Source organism: Panicum virgatum, chromosome 6K (genome assembly GCF_016808335.1).
Source record: "Panicum virgatum strain AP13 chromosome 6K, P.virgatum_v5, whole genome shotgun sequence".
NCBI classification, from domain to species: Eukaryota; Viridiplantae; Streptophyta; class Magnoliopsida; order Poales; family Poaceae; genus Panicum; species Panicum virgatum.
In genome coordinates, this window is record NC_053141.1 from 16,296,757 (window position 1) to 16,316,333 (window position 19,577).

The window sequence follows — 19,577 nt, forward strand, 5'->3', positions numbered from 1 at the left end:
GGCGAGCGGCGGCGCGGGGCGAGCGCGGCGCAGAGGAGGAACGCCCGTGGGAGGGGTGGCGTGGGGTGGCTGGTGAGCTTCACCGGGCCGAGGCGAAGCTAGAGGCGGGGTTAGTCGGGGTCGGGGATGGGAGGAAGGGAGGGCTCCGCAGCGAGCTCGAGCTCGCAGCGGCAATGGCGAGCAGTGCTGTGGCCTGGGGCGCACGGGGGCTCGGCTCGGGTTTGCCTGGCCGACCCCGCCCCCAACTTCTCCGCCTCCGCGTCGGACGCGCGGCCGCGGCCACTGGTGGGAGGAGGGGCGGGGGCGGGAGGAGAGTGGGAGGGGTTGGATTTTGCTTTCGCGCTGTTGGAGATCGGATTTTTTGTGTGCGCGATGCAAACTCTTGAATGCCTTTATCATTTTGCGTTGCCTTGTTGGAGTCAACCTAAGAAAAATACAATATCTTGTGCAGTGTGCACGGTAAAAAAAGACTGAAATAACCAAAATGAAAGGTTAAAACACCCAAAATTAACGATATCACGAGCCTACTAAATGCAACTTCCTAAATAAACCATCGCATTTCTTCCCCCCTCAATTTCAATTCCTCGCCGTCCCGCACCCGCTCCGGCGAGGAAACCCAATGGCGCAGGCACCGCGCGTGGCGGAAGCCCTCGCGCTCTTCCTCTCGAGGGCGGGGGTCAGCGCCCTCGCGGTCTCCTCGTCGGCCACCCGCCACGCCGTCAACCGCGTCGCGGCCGCGGCGACCTCGTCGGCGGCTGGGCCCTCGTCCTCAGGTTGGGTCGTGTCCGTCTGCACTTCTGACTCCATCCTCGCCGCGCTACGGACCTGCATCGCCTCCGCAGTTCGCAGCGCCGTCTGCCACGCCGCCGCCTCCCCGTCGAAGGGCGTGCCCCCCCGCGTTCTCCTGCTTCCACCGCCGCGTGTGTCTGAACCGGCGTCGCTCCTCTACGCTGACGCCGCTGCGGGCACGGGCGCCATCGACCTGCTCGCGTCCGCTGCGGAAGCCGTCGCGCTCTTCCTCTCGAGGGCGGAGGTCAGCGCCTTCGCGGCCTCCTCATCGGCCACCCGCCGCGCCGTCGACCGCGTCGCGGCCGCGGCGACCTCGTCGGCGGCTGGGCCCTCATCCTCAGGTTGGGTCGTGGCCGTCTGCAATTCCGACTCCGTCCTCGCAGCTCTACGGACCTACCCCGCCTCCGCGGTTCGCCGCGCGGTCTACCACGCTGCCATCTCCCCGTCGAACGGCGCGCCCCCCCGCGTGCTCCTACTTCCACCGCCGAGTGCGACAGAACCGGCGCCGCTCCTCTGCGCCGACGCAGCTGCGGGCGCGGGCGTGGGCGCGATCGACCCGCTCGAGTCCTCTTCGACGATGGTGCTCGCTGCAGCGTGTTCCAACTGCCCCCCCGCCATCCCCTTCCGCTCCGGACTCCAACTCTGGGGGAACGGCATCTCCTACCCCTTCGGCTTCCCCGTGACCGGGCAAGGGCTCCCGGCTACGCCGCTGGGGAACTCCGTGGTCTGCATCCTCGCCGTGAACTGGGAGTGCGTGTTTGCGTCATTGCCGTCCGACGCCGAGGACCCCGACACGGCTTCACCTCCGCCTCCGCCTCCTCGCTTCGTGAACAGCGTCTCCTCCCGCCTGGTTGTGGCCGCATCGACCAATGCACTTGTCCCAGCCTCTTACCTCTCCAACCACGCAGGCTTCGCCAGGATTTTACGGCGCTCATTCACGTCGATTGCTCATAACCAGATCTCAAGTGATGGTGCTGATGACAAGTTCTGCTCTTCCCCAACCCAACTCCAGGTGACCAATATACGGACCAATCTTTAGATGTCACTATTTTTCGGTTAATGTTTCTTTAGATGTCACATCCTTTGATAAGTACATCTAGTTTGTTGTGTTTGACGTTAAGCTCCAGTTGTTAATACGAGTCTGTCTACTGAACACTTTGGTGTTTCTCACCCGCTTGGCACCCGGGTGTCAGAAGGCTTTCAAACACTAGAAAAACAACTGCATGAAAAATCAGGTGTCTCTGACCATCTCCACACTCGATTTTCTGAGCGTCAATCTGACAACCTGATCAGATGTGCTATGTCTGACCATGTCTAAAAACTGACACGTCTGACAAAACTTTACATGGGTGTGTTTAGGGTGTGTTTAGTTCCCAGAAAATTTCCAAACTTTCCATCACATCCATCACATCTCATATCACATCGAAATATTAAATATAACAAATAACTCATGTATGGAGTACTAAATGTAGTTAAATAAAAAAACTAATTGCATAGTTTTGATGTACGTTGGGAGACGAATCTTTTGAGCCTAGTTAGGTCATGGTATGATAATATTTACCACAAACAAACGAAAAGTGCTACAGTGTACTACAGTGACTGATGTGACTTTTTCTCCTCCAATTCCCCTCATCTAAACACAGCCCATATCAAGATCTGGTAGCAAAAAATTGAAATAGATTCAAACCTGATCGACAGAACACAAAAACATTGTTACAATATCAGACTATGCACAGTACATATGAACAGCTTGAAATCATGCAAAAACATGCTAGGCTAACATATGAAAGAAAAGCCATCATAAAATTGGAAAACTCGATTTCTATTACACTTACACCTGCCTAACACTTAACTGACAGTGATATTGTAACTGTAACTGTATGAGAACATATATGTAAACCATTCAGATCACATTGATATTTTGAAGCATACAAAAAAAATTCCAAAAATGCAACAATACCTGCCAGCATACTTGTCCATACTCCATGTATTATTGACTGGATTGTTGATAACATATGATAGATAAAAGAAACTAAAAAAAAGCTGAAGCATAATAGTCATTCTTGTGAAAACTGCATCACTGGATCATCCCCCTCAACCCTTGCATGCTGATCAAAGTCTTGCTAGAAATTCAATGACCAGAAACTGCAATGTGCCCTTCTAATATCCACAATATTCTCCCTGGAGAAAAAAGAATTCGGGGAGGAAAAGGGTAGAAAATTAGATCAGGCACACAGGATTGTGAAAAAAAGTAGGTTATAGTGCATATACAAATAATATACATCACAGAATATGGTGTAAATAGAGTACAAAGGCTATGTAAATCATCATACAAAATGTGGTGTATGCAGAGAAATTGTATTTGAACAAATCAAAATTGCAGACCACATATATCTTATATTTCAAAAAAGAAGAAATAAAAAACCTGGAACAGATACTTTTTCTCTAACATTTATGATGTTTATATGCTGAATTGTGGAAAACAGAGAGTAGGTTACAGTGCCTATACACATAATATACGGTGCAGAATATGGTGTAAATTGCAGAATATGGTGTAAATTGCATATAAAGGTTATGTAATTCAACTTGTATACAGGTTAGATGATGATTATATTTGAACAAAATTTAATTACAAACCACATATATCTTGTATTTAGAAAAGAAGAAATAAAAATTATGGAAGATACTTACTTTTCCGTTGGGAAGAAACAAGAAAGCATATGGCTTTGTAGTTTACAACTTCAGATTTTGTAATAGTCGGAACAACAGAATATCCATGAAAAGAGTGGACCTAGTAAATGGCTAAATGCATCTTTTGATAATTCCACTCCTTTTGGGATCTTAATCTAATTTGTATAGAATGTAATCAGATAGCTGCAATGCAAAAAAGCATACCCGGCATGAAACATACTTTAAAAAAACGAATGGGCATGGAACAAATAAAACATATGAGCTCTGCACTACGTTTGAATGAGATGGCGAGCTCTGTCTCAAGTGCCTTTTTTTATGCAACAACAACAACAACAACAACAACATAGCCTTTTTTCCCAAGCAAGTTGGGGTAGGCTAGAGATGAAACCCGAAAGAAATAAGTTCAAGGTTCAGGCACATTGATAGCTAGTCTCCAAGCGCTCCTATCCAAAGCTATCTCTTTAGAGATATTCCAATCCTTAAGGTCTCTCTTAACCAACTCATCCCACGTCAGTTTAGGTCTACCTCTACCCCTCTTTATATTATCGACCCGCTCAAGAACCCCAATACGCACCGGCGCCTCAGGAGGCCTTCGTTGGACATGTCCAAACCATCTCAGCCGATGTTGAGTAAGTTTCTCCTCAATTGGTGCCACCCCGACCCTATCCCGAATAACTTCGTTCCGGACTCTATCCCTCCTTGTGTGCCCGCAAAACCACCGCAACATCCGCATCTCTGCTACACTCAGTTGCTGCACATGTCGCCTTTTTGTAGGCCAACATTCAACACCGTATAACATCGCCGGACGAATTGCTGTCCTATAGAATTTGCCTTTTAGCTTTTGTGGCACCCTCTTATCACAAAGGATGCCAGAAGCTTGCCGCCATTTCAACCAGCCAGCTGAAATTCTATGCCTAACATTTTCATCAATGTCGCCATCCTTTTGTAGCACCGATCCTAAATACCGAAAAGTATCCTTCTGGACCACCACTTGCCCATCTAGACTAACGTCTCCCCCCTCATGCCTAGTCGCGCTGAAATCGCACATCATGTACTCGGTCTTGGTCCTACTAAGTCTGAACCCTTTCGACTCTAACGTGCGTCTCCACAGCTCTAACTTCCTATTAACCCCTGCCCTACTCTCGTCAACTAGCACCACATCATCAGCAAAGAGCATACACCAAGGGATCTCACCTTGTATATCCCTTGTGACCTCATCCATCACTAAAGCAAATAAATAAGGGCTCAATGCTGACCCCTGGTGTAGGCCTATGTTAATAGGAAAGTCAGTGGTGTTGCCATCACATGTCCGGACAAACGTCGTCGCATCCTTGTACATATCCTTAATGAGGGTAATGTACTTAGTTGGGACTTTGTGCTTCTCCAAAGCCCACCACATGACATGTCTCGGTACTTTGTCATATGCCTTCTCAAGGTCAATGAAGACCATGTGCAAGTCCTTCTTCTGCTCCCTATATCTCTCTATCAATTGTCGTATTAAGAAAATCGCCTCCATGGTTGACCTTCCAGGCATGAACCCAAATTGATTTTGGGTCACACTTGTCACTCTTCTTAGGCGATGCTTGATAACCCTCTCCCAAAGCTTCATCGTATGGCTCATCAGCTTAATCCCACGGTAGTTAGTACAACTTTGAACATCGCCCTTGTTTTTGAAGATAGGTACTAATATACTTCTCCTCCATTCTTCCGGCATCTTGTTTGACCGAAAAATGAGATTAAAAAGCTTAGTTAATCATACTATTGCTCTATCTCCTAGGCATCTCCACACCTCAATGGGAATACCATCAGGGCCCATCGCTTTACCTCTCTTCATTCTCTTCAAAGCCTCCCCGATCTCTACCTCCTGAATTCTCCTCACAAAACGTCTGTTTGTATCGTCAAAAGAGTCATCTAAATCAAGGGTAGGGCTCTCACTCTCCCCATTAAACAACTTGTCAAAGTACTCTCTCCATCTATCCATGATCTCCTCATCCTTCACTAGCAGTCGATCTGTCCCATCCTTAATGCATTTGATTTGGTTGATGTCCTTTGTCTTCCGCTCGCGGATCCTAGCCATCCTATAAATGTCATTCTCCCCTTCTTTCGTGCCTAGCCGCTGATACAGGTCATCATATGTCTTACCCTTTGCTACACTCACAGCTCGCTTTGTAACCCTCTTCGCTAATTTATAGCCCTCGATGTTGGCTGCACTCTTGTCAAGGTAGAGGCGCTTGAAACACTCCTTCTTCTCCTTAATAGCCCTTTGCACCTCGTCGTTCCACCACCAGGTGTCTTTCCCCTCCTGTTTGCCTCCCCTACTCACGCCAAACACCTCTGAGGCCACCTTCCGAACACATGTTGCCATCTTTAGCCACATGTCATCTGCGTCTTCTCCTCTTCCCAAGGCCCCTCATCTAGCATCCTTTCCTTAAACGCTTGTGCCGCTTCCCCTCTAAGCTTCCACCACTTTGTTTTCGCAATCTTGGCACATTTGTCCCGGTGGACACGTACCCGAAGACGAAAGTCCGCCACCACAAGCTTGTGTTGAGGGACAACACACTCCCCAGGTATCACCTTACAATCTAAGCAATCACGTCTATCCTCCCTCCTAGTAAGGATAAAGTCGATCTGGCTCGAGTGTTGTCCACTACGAAATGTCACAAGATGGGATTCCCTCTTCTTAAACACTGTATTCGCTATCAATAAGTCGTAGGCTAACGCGAAGTTCAACACATCCTCCCCCTCTTGACTCCTGCTACCATACCCAAAACCCCTGTGCACTCGCTCGAACCCTACATTAGTCGCACCCACATGGCCGTTGAGATCTCCTCCTATGAAGAGTTTCTCGCTGGTAGGCACGGTACTAACCATGCTATCTAGATCTTCCCAGAACTGCATCTTGATCGCACCCACATGCCTTTTTTTATGCACTATACAAAAACAACTGGGTGAAAAGGGCATTAAAACAATCAAGCTTGAAAAGATATAAACATTAGCATATATGAAAAAAACTCTCACATACTGGTTGTACAAAGCATTTATTTAAGGCAACAGTCTCACATCACAGTCTTCAGTTCCATCATTCTGTGATAATCTGATGGGTCTCTTCGGAGCCATCTAATACGTTGATGCAAGAGGATGCATTAAGGAATAGTAACATAGAAATAGGAAATAAACTAGCAACTACAATGTACACTGCAGTGACAAAAACCAGGCTTTTTAGTTGTTGCATATATGCACATACTATTTTGCTGATTCGCTGTTTTGTGTTTTAGACTGTCGATGACTTGATCACCCAAATGAATGAGATGGCGTTCAACGAAGAGGATAAAGTGAAGTTCAAACAAGCTTTCTATGCAAAATTCCGAACCCTGAAGGTAAATCTCAACCCATAGATTGATAATGGTTTAATTTAGTAAATCTCAGTGTCTTGTAGATCCAGTAATTTATTACAGCAGAAAATAATTCTTTGACCTTTTTAGACTGCTCTAGGAATAGCTGAGTTCTTGGAATATCAGAAGTATGGCTATGATGAATGGTTGTGTATCCTGAAAGTCACCTACAAAAAGATTGGCCCTCACAGAGAGGCAATGGATCTTCAGATAAAAGAGGTCTGCGTTTTATATTTTTTCTGAGAATTTTGTTTGCTGATTTGTTTGTAAACTCAAGTATTCCTAAAATCACATCTTAGGATTTGAGTTACTCCAAAGAAGTAGAAGCAGAATTCACCAATGATCCAGGAAAGGCACTAAATGCGGTGAAAATGGACATTCTCTTGAAGTGGCATGAAGAATCAAGAGCTGATTTGAAGAAAATTTTGGGGTTTTGTGATCCAGAAAACAAGAAAATGGATTGGGGAACTTTTGTTTTCTTTGGACGCAAGATGTAAGTTATATGCAAGTTATGTTTACTGTCATCTCTGATTTTTTTTTTTCAATATTGACTGACCAAATTCTTTTTGAAACAGTGATGTTCCAAAGGTGCTGAGCATTTTCAAACTGTTTGGATTTTAGTCTAGTGCTTAGGTAACCTTTCATGCTCCACCAGCAAATAGTATGCAATTGTTAAATATTTTTGCTGTGTCAGTGAAAAGCACTTGTGCTTGAGATTAGGTACTGTAAATGTCAATGATGTCCAAATGTGTTTGTTATCCAGATGATCACAGTAGCATGAGTAATAGTACCATTTACTTCTGGTATTTAAAATTTGCCCCATAGTGTCAAAATCATGCAATTCTTTGTCCTATGATGAAAAAAGAAACTCACCTGCATATTTTACACCTGGTACAGGAGTAATTCTGCATATTAGGAGCAGACCTGCGAGGTGATGACGATGGATAAGGAGTTTGTTACATACAGATGCAGCAAAGGTGACAGTGATGTCTTACCATGTAACCTTCAATCTCCTCATGTCATATGAAACCTGCCAATGGCTTGTCATGTGTGCTTGTCCAAAAATATCCAATATGTGCTCATGAGCAATATAAGAACCTATGATGTCAGTGAGTACTTGGATAAGTGCAATTTATATAAAACATTTCAGTGAGCTGCAAATGTGCTTATTTAAACTTTTAGTTTTTTTTAATCTTTGGAGCTTAGTAAGCTCTCATAGTATATCAATAAAATAGACTGCTGATACATGAGAACAGAAAAAAAGTATGCATATAGACTACAACCAGCAGATAAGTTTTTTTTTAATGGACAATGTTGGGAAATGTACAAATTACTATTGCGCATCCTGTTTATGTTAGATACTTGGATGATGACTTTTTGCAAACCATGCCACTTAGAATATGTATTCATATGTCTAATTCTAAAGAAATTACATACTCATATGGCCAAGTCTAAAAAAATTACATACTTTTTGTTGTACCCTTTGCTTCTAACTGAACTAAAAAGCATGTGGATTCACTCATAGGTATGCCAAGATGTTAGTTGGTGACTCTACTGCATCTTCATCAGCAAATTTCACTTATGTTAAATCCTATTACAAGTACTTGTATTTGTATTAATTTCATGCCTTTAACCAAGAAATTTGTCTTCAGAATTGTAGGTGAACATTTGAGGAGAGGCTTGGTCATTTTTAAGGAAAGAAGCGCTGTATCTTCTGATGGATTAAAGGACTGTACATTGTTATGTTGTGGTACTCATTACAGTACCAAAAAGTGGATGTTTGCTCTTACAAATCCTCTTGCTGACCTTAGGCAAACATTCAATATGAAAAGTCCTTGTTTTTCAGAGTTGCTGGCTGCAACTTACTGACAATTTGTATCATGACATGTTTGGTTCTTTTCTGGCATCTGAAATGACAAATGAACATGTGTCATTTTCCATAGCACCATTATATGTTTGGTTATCATGGATCACTTTACCCAAAAGAAGAAATTATCACCAAACTGTAGTTGAGCGAAGAGATTGGTCTTGTAAAAAGAGTTTGGATTGTCATTCACGGTATACCTGCATTTTTGGACATCCATCACCAAGTCTGTTATTTTTTCTACATTTCAAGCTGGATCCAACTATGTTATGTGTCGTGTAAAATACTACAATGGCAGGCACTCGGACAATACAAAGAAGTAATTGAATACCTGTTGGCGCAAATCTAGGATCAACACAAGGAACGAGCGACGACACGATACAGCGCCGATGCTCAGATTGGTTGGGTATACCGGTTAGACCGGTTGTCGCCGGGCAGACCGTGATGAATCAACTAACGTCGCCCGAGAAGGACCCATTTGGGCAGGCGCACGCAGGGTTGTTCTAGGGTCAGCAGGCCATCTAGAATGCCCTCAATCGACGTAGAGACGAAGGAGGAACAACAAGTAATAGATCGAAAAAGCTAGGGCAAGAAAAGTAAAAAGATAAAAGTTGTATTATTTGATAGATTGGATACCCTCAATCGGCCGTGACCCTTTATATTTATAGAGTACGGCGGACTTATCCCGCAAGGAATTCTTTTTTATAGATAAATCCCTACGAATTAAATCAATTACATTCGGACTCCTACAGACCGGTCATGCCTACTGGTCAGACCGGTCGGCTCCTGCCGGACCAACTACAGCGGTAGACCGGTCAGACCGCTCGGATGCACCGGTCAGACCGGTCGGTTCTGCCTAATGCCAATTTTGGTTGTCAACATATGCCTCCGTGTTTTTTGAGAAAGCTTGCGTGCCAAAGAACACTCATTCGAACCAAAATTGCCTAACAGTGATAATTACTAATGCATCGGCCATTTTTTGTACGAGGGTGATAACAATTTATTGGCCATAACTTGCTTTAATTTAAACTGATGACGAAACAACTTGCTTTGGCTTCCATATCTTCTTTGTAGTTGCTGACCTTACTGGCACGACCTCTGCTCGTTGCTCCATCGATTCCTTATTGCGCAAATGTTGTAATCTTCTTTTTTGAGTATGAGACAAGCCGGAGGGACACCACCTCGGCTTTAAATATTTTGAATCTTGTTTTATGCCTTTCTCACCCCCTTCCCTGCAATTAATGTCTTTTTTGACTAGATTATTGCTAATCTGTCTCTGTGAAGTATAACTTGGATATATAGAAGGATAACGAATATAATTCGACTGCATATACATCCTATTATAATCCAAAGGCATATAACAAGGATATCAGTAGTACCATGGAGTAATCGGCTTACCAAATGAATACGGCTCAGAAGTGTAATCACCTTGACTCAGACGAGAATCCGATTGCTCTTATGCTTTGATGGTGGATTTGTATTCTTAGCATTGTTCGACCTTTTCTTCTGTTTCTTGGGGGCTCCTTCCTTCTCATATTTGGCCAAGAGCTCCTTGAAGCTCGGCCTTGCTTTTTCTCTTCTCATTGGGATTTTTTTTGCAAAATTCCTCAGTTTCTAGACCGGGCAGACCGGTCTCAGCAGACCTGGCATCTTTCTTGTTTTCATACCCCCCGAGCATTGAAATTTTTGTTGCAGCCTGAGAATCCTTGTTCTGCAGTACCTCCTTTTCTGGCCTTTCTTCACCAGTGATTACATTCTTCCCTTTTGTCAATTCGGTTTGATTTGGCTGAATTAACACTTTGGGATTAATCAATTCAAGTATATGTGTATGTGCAGAAAAGGGATTCTGATAAACCTTCATTTGTGGAACAATTATTCGGCCTTCATTAACAACCGACTGAATTTGTCTCCGAAGTATGTTGCAATCATTAGTGGCATGAGAAATTATTATGAAACCTGCAGTAAGCTCGCCGCTTTAATTCCTCAGGCGGCGGTATAGTATGCAACATTTTGATGTATCCATTCTTATATAATTCATCAAATATTCTCTCTCATTTAGATACATCAAAAGTAAATCTTTCTTGCCAATCTTTGTGAATCGGCTTAAGAGAACCACAAATGCAAGGTTTATCACTGGAGGGCCAAACAAATTCAGCAGCATAAACATCTTTACCTTCATCGTCCGAACAATTTGAATCGCACCCAAGCACATAACAGGACGATTAGGCTTTTCATTGGACTTTTGTGAATCTCTAGCTTCTTTAGCTCGGCTTTCATTAGCCATAACTTTTTGTAAAATTTGACTAACATCTAGAAATTCTTGTTCCTCTAGTTTTGCTTTATGAAAATCAAGTAAACTAGCAAAAGCTAGATCAGCTAAATCTCTATCAGAAATTGTCAAACTATAGCATCAGTTTCTAGTATATGTAAATCTTCTAATATACTCAGAAACACTTTCATGTATCTTTTGTTTAACTGATGTAAGATGTGATAATTTCAATTTAGTTTCACCGGTAAAGAAATAATCATGAAATTTTTGCTCTAAATCAGCAAAAGTGTAAATTGAGTTGGGTGGCAATGAAATAAACCAAGTAAATGCAGCACCCGACAGAGATAAAGGAAATATCCTCAATTTGTAAATATCATTAATGCTAGCTCGACCACATTGTATAATAAATTATTCTATATGCTCTAAAATAGTTCTACTATCATCACCAGTGAATTTAACAAATTTAGGAATTTTAAACCCTTGAGGATATGCAACATAATCGTAATTCTTAAGGTATGGTCTTTGATAAGATTGGCATTTGACTTTAGGGTCTATACTAAAAGTTTGTCGAAATATCTAAATCACCTCCTTTTTAATACTACATGATCCAACATTATCGATGTTAAGCCGATTTGTGATCGGTGTACTACTAGGTTCAGCAAAGTTCGGCGGTGTAGAATGTCGCAACAAACTTGCAGCCCCATATGGCACATTTGCATTAGGTGATGCATTATAATTAATTTAGCTATGCTGATTAGCTGAACTAGTGACAATAGCGTAGTTGGAATTTTGTCACTAGCCGAACCACCCATTGTCTTATCGGTATTAGATGTAGATGCATATTTATCATTACCGATAGATTTTATACCAAGATGTGTCTCAATTCGGCTAAAGAGATCATCAAACATATCATGCATATTTTGACCAATAAATTCCAACTTATTATTTACATGAGAAGCAACAACACTATCTATCGTATTTACTACTTCTGAATCTAGAGCAGGTTGTTTATTCTCATCAAATTTTACCTCAAATTGAGAAGAGTCGAAGGTGTCATCCTCTGTAATCTTCCCTTGTTGGTCGATGGAGAAGTGTGAGATGTATTATTGCTTCTTGGCTTCTTCCTCCAGTCTTTGAATCTCCTTCTCCTTCTCTTCTCTGATGTTTGGCCAAAAGTTGCTCAACAGTCGGCCTTTTAATGTTGTCGACATCAATTTCACCAGGTTTAGGAATACAGGCCATGGTAGCCGATAGATTTTCCCTATCCCCAGCGGAGTTGCCAAAAGTATGTTGGCGCAAATATTGGGCCAACACACGGACGTGCTCAAATGCGCAGCGAGCGACGGCATGATGCAGCGCCGATGCTCAGACCGGTCAGACTGGTCAGGTATATCGGTAAGATCGGTTGTCGCCAGGTAGATCGGCGGCGAACCAATGAATGAACGTCGCCCGGGAAGGACCCATCGAGGCAGGCGTATGCAGGGTTGTTCTAGGGTTGGCAGGCCACCTAGAACGCCCTCAATCGACATGGAGACGAAGGAGGAACAACAAGTAATAGATTGAAAAAGCTAGGGCAAGAAAAAGTAAAAAGATAAAAGTTGTATTATTTGATCGATTAGATACCCTCAATCGCCCGTGACCCTTTATATTTAGGGTTAATTGGATTGGTACCATTACAATTTTTACAAGTTGGAAATATACTACTACAATTCATCATATTGGAGATATACCACTAGGATACCTCTTTCCTCTCCTGAGGCCCACCCGCATGGTACAACTCCTTGTATTTTTCCCATATGGATGTGTATACCCCTCCATCAAAATCCATTTGCTCTGTCCCACGCGTCACGATGAACCCGCCGCCGCCACCCCCAGATGCCGCGCCACCCGCCCTGGAGGCCCGCGCGCGTTGGCCCTGGCCTGGAGGCCACGCCGGCCCCTGGCCTGGAGGCTGCACGCGCTGGCTCCTGGCCTGGAGGCTGCGCCGCAAGCCCCTGACCATGATGCAAGCCCCTAGCTGCGCTGCTCTGCCCTGCTCAGTGCTCTGCTCTGCCCACAGTCAAATACCTGCAACACAACGACCTCCAGTGCGGGCACCGGCGCGGCCTCCGGGGATGGCAGGCGGCGGGGCGGAAACCAGGGGGTGGCGACGGCGGGGGGGGGGGGGGGGACGGGACAAATGGATTCTGATAGAGGGGTATACACGTCCATACAGAAAAAATACAAGGAGCTGTACCTTGCGGGAGGGCCTCAGGAGGGGAAAGAGGTATCCAAATGGTATATCTCCAATTTGGTGAATTGTAGTAGTATATTTCCAACTTGTGAAAGTTGTAATGGTAGCAATCCAATTAACCCTTCTATTTATAGGGTGGGGTGGACTTATCCCGCAAGGAATCTTTTTTTATAGATAAAACTGAACCGAACCGGGTTCCCGAAAGGGCAACCCGACTCCTTGTATCATCGTGATAGTCCCTGGATCAGTCGCTGTCATATACAGAACTCATTTCACATAGTCATACCACCAATTATAGAACATTCATGGGTTTAAATTATTACAGCATTCGGGATAACAGTATTAATCTCCGAGTACAAGCTCGCTAGGCTAATTGCGATGCAAACAGAAAGTGAGATGGTAGCTAAGCTTCAAGCTGGACTTCCTTCTATATCCTTCTCCCCCACAAGCAATCTTGAGTGTAGCACACCTTCAGTCGTACCACCCATCGTCGTTGTTGTCATACTCCGAATCGTACCCTGCATCTATCCAATCTATCCCCAAGGACGGGATAGGTCCACGTCACCATCCATATGAAGCGTATATGTGGATGCAATAAGGTAAAACTAATGCCAAGGATAGGCTATGGTTTCCTATGCAAGCATTTATGACAAGTCATCCAAACTCCTTCCAACGCGGGCAGCTCCGGCATTCCGGACTCCCGGTCGACTAATTTCCACTACAACAAACTACCCAAGTTCGGTGCGGGAACTCCCTCTCCCCACACCTCAGCTGCTATCCGAGCAGGAAAGTGGACTAGAGGGAGGTAGAAAAGTATATGTGGATCTAACTACGGTGTGGTGCCAGATCAAGAGTTGTACATGACCGAGTACGCGGCTATACGTGTAGTTTTACCCTACAGGGGTTGTACACCTGTACCCACTCGCCCCGAATCTAGCCGGCAAGCAACTCCGACTATCTCCGAGGCACCAGTCAACGAAACTAATGGCTACGACACCATCCTGTTTCCGGTCTGGGGCGAGTCCTCCCGTAGTAGGTCGCCCGGGGCTGTGAAGCAATCTAGAATGAAATCTCCATGGATCTTGCGATCGGGGGCGATAGAGTCCTGCCGTCTCCCCCTGACACTAAAACTCTATCCTCCTACAGTAATGATGCCACATATAGCTAGCTCGGGCTGAGTCCCCCCTCATAAAGGATAAGTGGTGTGCACATTTGACATAGTTCCGTCACTAGGGCCACAAAGTCAAGTCCTTAATCTAGCAAAGGCGAGCGTCTTCGTCCACTGTTTGCGTTCCGTAAACACGGTTCGCGATCGGCACCCATTACAGGTATCGCCTCCTCAACTCCTCAACTATTGTTCCCACGGGAATAGCCATGCACCCGCTACAGGCGCCCGTCACCCATCACAGGTGCTCACAGGGTCGTGCCCAACACACAACCCCCAGCTCCTGACCCAAAGGTCGGAGAAAAGGTCCGCTCGCCCCCGCTGTAACCTATCCACCATCTCCTATATCATATATATATATATATATATATATATACACACACCCCAATCTCACACACAAAGTAGCAATAGCATGTATCAACAAAGCTAAGTATGGGAAACAGGGAATACGGAAAGTAAATGGCGAAGCAAGCTCATCTCATTACTCAATTTGGGAGCGTAGCGTATCTAGCAAGCAAGTGCCTAATAGGTATTCAGAACATGGATGGGCGTGAACCTGGCGTCTCCTCGTAGAGCTCTTGGATGTCGGGGTAGTCGTGGCCTCCGGTCAGCTCCTCGGCATCAGGTCCTATTCGTAATTACGAGAAAGTTTAAGGGTCAAAGTGCAAAGATGCACAAAACTCCACAAAAGAAGATCCAAATCACAGCAACTCCTACTCTAATGCGTAGGTCATGATTTTAGAAGAATTATGAAACTGGTTCCATAATTTTCAGAGCTACGATTGATTTATTATGATTTTTCTAAGCCTAAAAGCATTTCTGGAATTAAGAAAAGGATTTTGGAAAATATAAAAGAAAATCAGTGACACGTGGCAGCCTCTGGACGTACCACGTGGCATGCTGACGTCAGCATGACGTCATTCAGGGGCTCGGCTGTGCTGACGTCAGCTTGGCCCATGCTGACGTCAATGTTGACCAGGTCAACATTGACCCGATCAACGGTCAAGGGTCAAGGCAGGCCCACTGGTCAGTCAGCGGGTCTCATCGATAGGTGGGACCCGCGTGTCAGTGCCGTGTAAAAGAAAAAGGAAAAAGAACAACGCGTCCTCGGGCCGAAAGTCTTCCTGGGCTCCTCTTCTTCTTGGGCCTTCCGGGCCAGATCCGGCCCGCTTCCTGTTCTTTCCCTTCTCTTTTCTTTTTCTTCTTTTATTCTCTGTCACTGACATCTAGGTCCCACGCGTCATCCTCTCTGGGATCTGGTGCGGCTCCTCTCTGATCCGGTGCTTTAGGGCCCGTGTGTGTGTGCGCGTGTGTGCATGTGTGTGCGGCGGGTTCGCTCGCCACGCCGCGAACGCGACGTCGCGGAGTGGGCGTGGCGACGACGCGGTGGTGGCGGCGGTCTGGGGCATCTGCGGCATCGGTGCCTGTGCTCCCGGCGAGCAAAGGCTTCGCCTTGGCTCCGGCATGCACGCACGCGATCAAGGAAAGCAAAAGGACAACCTTTGGCTGGCCTTCGCACGCGCTCGCTGGCGGAACCGTGGCGAGGCCATGGCGGCCGGCGGCGATGAAACAGGGTGGCAGCGATGATCCCTGGTGCCAAGGTGGGCAAAGGCCTCTCCTTGGGCTCTAGCTCACTCACCAACGCATGGCACCCGCAAGGCGTGGCCACGACGGTGGCGGCAGGCTACGGCGGTCGCGGTGCAAGGGCGTCGCACCGGCGAGGCCTGGTGGTTGGGCTGCAACACTCAAGGCGAGGCCTTGGTACGAGTGTGCGCGCTCATGTGCACGGGTAGCAGGTTTACCTGGGCCGCGGCGTGGCCTAGCCGAGCAGACTCGGCATGGCGGCGCTAAGTAGGGGAAGGCAACAGCGGTTGCAGGTTACGATAGTGAAGCGGCGAGAGGCTCCTGCATGCAAACACACAAGGGAAAGGGGGATCCTAGGGCTCGCTACTGGTGGCTCGACGGTGGCCAAGGCACGCCTGAGCAGGGAATTGGGCAGGCGAGGCGAACGGCTCTCACCCGGCGGGTCCGGTGAAGAAGAGGCTCGGCACGGTGTCGATTCGGTGCAGGCGGGTCGTGGCCGTGCCGTGCCAAGCTACAGCGTCATTGCAGGGGTACGGGTCGCCGGTGTGGGGAAGCTCCGGCAGTGGTGGTTTGCTCCCCCCTTCCTTCCTCTTCCCTTCCCCTCCTCCTCTGTTTCTTCCCCTTGTCTTGGTGGCGGCGGCGATAGGGGAAACCCCTGGTGGCTAGAGCTTCGCGGAGGCGGTCGTGGGGCTTATATAGGCGGCAGCTAGGGCTTTGGGTGGCCGCGGCGGGCCCAAGGCTCGGCGGGTGGATGCGTGGCAGCATCAGGGCGTCTCCGTGGCTAGGGTTTGCGAGCGCGGGATGGAGCGGGATCACGCGTGGCGGTCGCGGCCGACAACGGAGCCAGGCGCGGGCGTCAGCAGGTGCCAGGCGGCCGGTGGACATCGCGGCATGGAGGGGAAAAATAGGGGAAAGGGAAAAAGCAGAGTCGTCGCGGCGGAGGAGAAAGCCGATAGGTGGGGCCAACCTGTCAGTGCCTCCGCGCAAGCGCCCGCCTGGGCGGAGCAGACCGGGGAGAACGGGCTGGCGGGATGGCTTTGGCTAGGCCAAGGCAGGTCAGTGCGCGGGGCGCGTCCGCGCACGGGTTTGGGGTGCGGCAGGCTTCGGGCCAGAAAGGAAAGGGGTGGTCGGGCCGGCGGGGTTGCTTGGTTTGGGCCCGGTTTGAGTTAGAGGTTTGGTTAGATTTTTTGTATTTGATTTGAATGGTTTAATTCAAATCAAATACCACCCAATTCAAACAAAAATCATTCAAACCAAATTGAAACAAGTAGAACCAAATAAACTCCAAACTTCAAATATAGCACAATTGCACTTTAGGTCCTTGTGTTGAAATGACAAATTAAATTCTAAGAATTTGAGGAAGAATAGCATTATTCCTTAAGTGATCCTAGCTATTAACACATTCACACAAAAAGTTTTTGAAATCTCGTATTTTTGAAGAATATAACATTCCGTAAAATTACGGGATGTTACAGTCTCCCCCCCTCACGAGAATCTCGTCCTCGAGATTAAGGGTTTACCTGGGGTTTAAACAGGTGTGGATACTTCTCCTTTAGGTTGGCCTCCTTCTCCCAAGTGGCTTCTGGTTCGGTGTGGTTGCTCCACAGAACCTTGCAATAGGGTATGGTGGTCCTCCTTGTTTCTTTTGCTGCCCTATCCAGTATTTTCTCCGGATATTCCATATACTCGAGAGTATCTTGCAAATCCACTGCTTCTGCGGGTATAGCTTCATTTGGCACTCGCAAGCATTTGCGTAGCTGAGACACATGGAAAATTGGGTGTACTCCGGAAAGTTCTTCTGGCAGCTGCAGCTTGTATGCCAGTTCTCCGATCCTCTGGATCACTGGGTATGGGCCAATGTATCTCGGTGCAAGGTTCCCTCTCACGTGGAACCTCCGGGTCCCACGAAGCGGTGAAACCTTCAGGTACACGTGATCTCCGACTTCAAAGGCAAGTTCTCTCCGCCTCTTGTCTGCGTAACTCTTTTGTCTACTATGGGCTATCTTCAAGTTCTCCCGAACCTTGGTCACATACTTGGCCGCTTCTTCAATTGATTCTAGGCCGAAGAAAGGTCGTTCTCCGACTTTTGACCACATCAGTGGCGTTCTGCACTTTCCGCCATATAATGCCTCAAAAGGTGACATCTTGAGACTAGCCTGAAAGTTGTTGTTGTAAGTGAACTCCGTGTAGAACAAGCTTTTCTCCCAATATGTGCCATAGGTCAGAACACATGCTCTCAGCAAATCTTCGAGTATTTGGTTGACTCTTTCTGTCTAGCCATCTGTCTGAGTATGGTAAGCAGAGCTGTACTCTAGTGTGGTCCCAATGGACTCAAGTAAGCTTGTTGGGTATTTTAACGATGTGAATTAATCTGCAAGCGCACGGATACTGTCGTAGCTTTCACCCGTGAGTATTCAAGGGTATCATTTCCACAGGGAACGTGTGTGCACTAACTCTTAACTCAGTCGGTCCAAGGACGCACCAAGATTAAGTGGCAAGGCTGGAGAGGATTCCTGCGGTAGCACTAAAGATGAGTTAAAGGTCGATCTCTCGGGTAAGACTCGCTTCGGGCACCAGCTTACCCCTGAAATGGTCAGGAGACTCCGTCCTACGGCTCTACGCTATATCCGAACGTGGAGGGCTACTAAGGACCAACAGAACTGTCACCACCTGCGGCCTACCTCACAGACCATGATAAGGCAAACGAAGGTAACCCTTAGCATAGACACCACGCCTACGCTATTGATTACTACTGCAGTCTAACTACGTCTGATATCCCGTAGCAAACTACAGCACTCCGTATAAATACAGAGCGACGAACCCACGACTAAGAGAACTGATCTCACCCATACGAAAGTATTATATAATACAAGAATCATAAATACTAACTTACTCATACCAGAGGAAGTTAGCATCCATAGAGGTACAAGTTGGAGAAGAGCGCCGACAGGTCGGCGCCCCTCCGAACTACTCCTCACCCTCCTGCTACTCTAAGCACTAGCCTAGGCAGCGCCTCGCCTTTGCAATGGAGCTCTACATCTCTTGTGTGGTGTGTTGAATGGGGTGCTCTCCTCCTCCTTATGTAGCCTCTCCAAAGGTGGATCTGCAGTTTGACTCGCGAGGTGGTACTATGCACGCCCGGGATAGATGTAGGGGAGCCGTGGGAGACTGCTGGAGAAAATTCGGCCCGAATGAGCCCATTAAGGAGTCGGGCGACCCAGGGGGTCGGCCGAGCCCAAATTGCACTCCCTGGGCCTGTGTTCCTCTGGACAGCTGATAGGTGGGCCCTGGTCTTGATCCTTGGGTGCATCTTGCTTGGCACGCCCATTTCGACTAGTTTGTGGGCTCTTCTTCTAAGTGAAACACAGGTGCAAGATATTTTGTGCATTTCTTCTATGTTCACTTGTGTATTCCTTGTTTTACAGATGTGGGTGCCTGCAAATGATAATTCACCAGAACTCATGGAATTCGATTAGTCTAAGCCCTATAACTAAGTTTGGTGATTATTGAACATGAAATGCTGCAGGAGTTGACTGCTGATTTTAGGACTTAACAGCCATCAACAACACCCCCACACTTAGCCTTTGCTC

The 19,577-nt window shown here is 46.7% G+C and overlaps 1 protein-coding gene across 1 annotated transcript; it reads left to right on the forward strand.

The window, feature by feature from the left end:
• Positions 1–619: 619 nt before the first annotated feature.
• Positions 620–8,825, forward strand: LOC120713304. The gene is made up of 7 exons (XM_039999292.1): positions 620–1,801; positions 6,756–6,857; positions 6,963–7,091; positions 7,172–7,365; positions 7,448–7,505; positions 7,770–7,849; positions 8,525–8,825. The coding sequence occupies exons 1-5, from the start codon at positions 620–622 to the stop codon at positions 7,491–7,493; spliced, it is 1,653 nt and encodes a 550-aa protein (XP_039855226.1). The 3' UTR covers positions 7,494–7,505; positions 7,770–7,849; positions 8,525–8,825.
• The last annotated feature ends 10,752 nt before the right edge of the window (positions 8,826–19,577 follow it).

Excerpts from the sequence above, each read along its gene's own strand:
- LOC120713304 (XM_039999292.1), top strand. The coding sequence starts at position 620 with ATGGCGCAGGCACCGCGCGTGGCGGAAGCCCTCGCGCTCTTCCTCTCG. Across the intron at positions 7,092-7,171 it reads TGGATCTTCAGATAAAAGAG|GATTTGAGTTACTCCAAAGA; the intron begins GTCTGCGTTTTA and ends ATCACATCTTAG. Across the intron at positions 7,366-7,447 it reads GTTTTCTTTGGACGCAAGAT|TGATGTTCCAAAGGTGCTGA; the intron begins GTAAGTTATATG and ends TTTTTGAAACAG.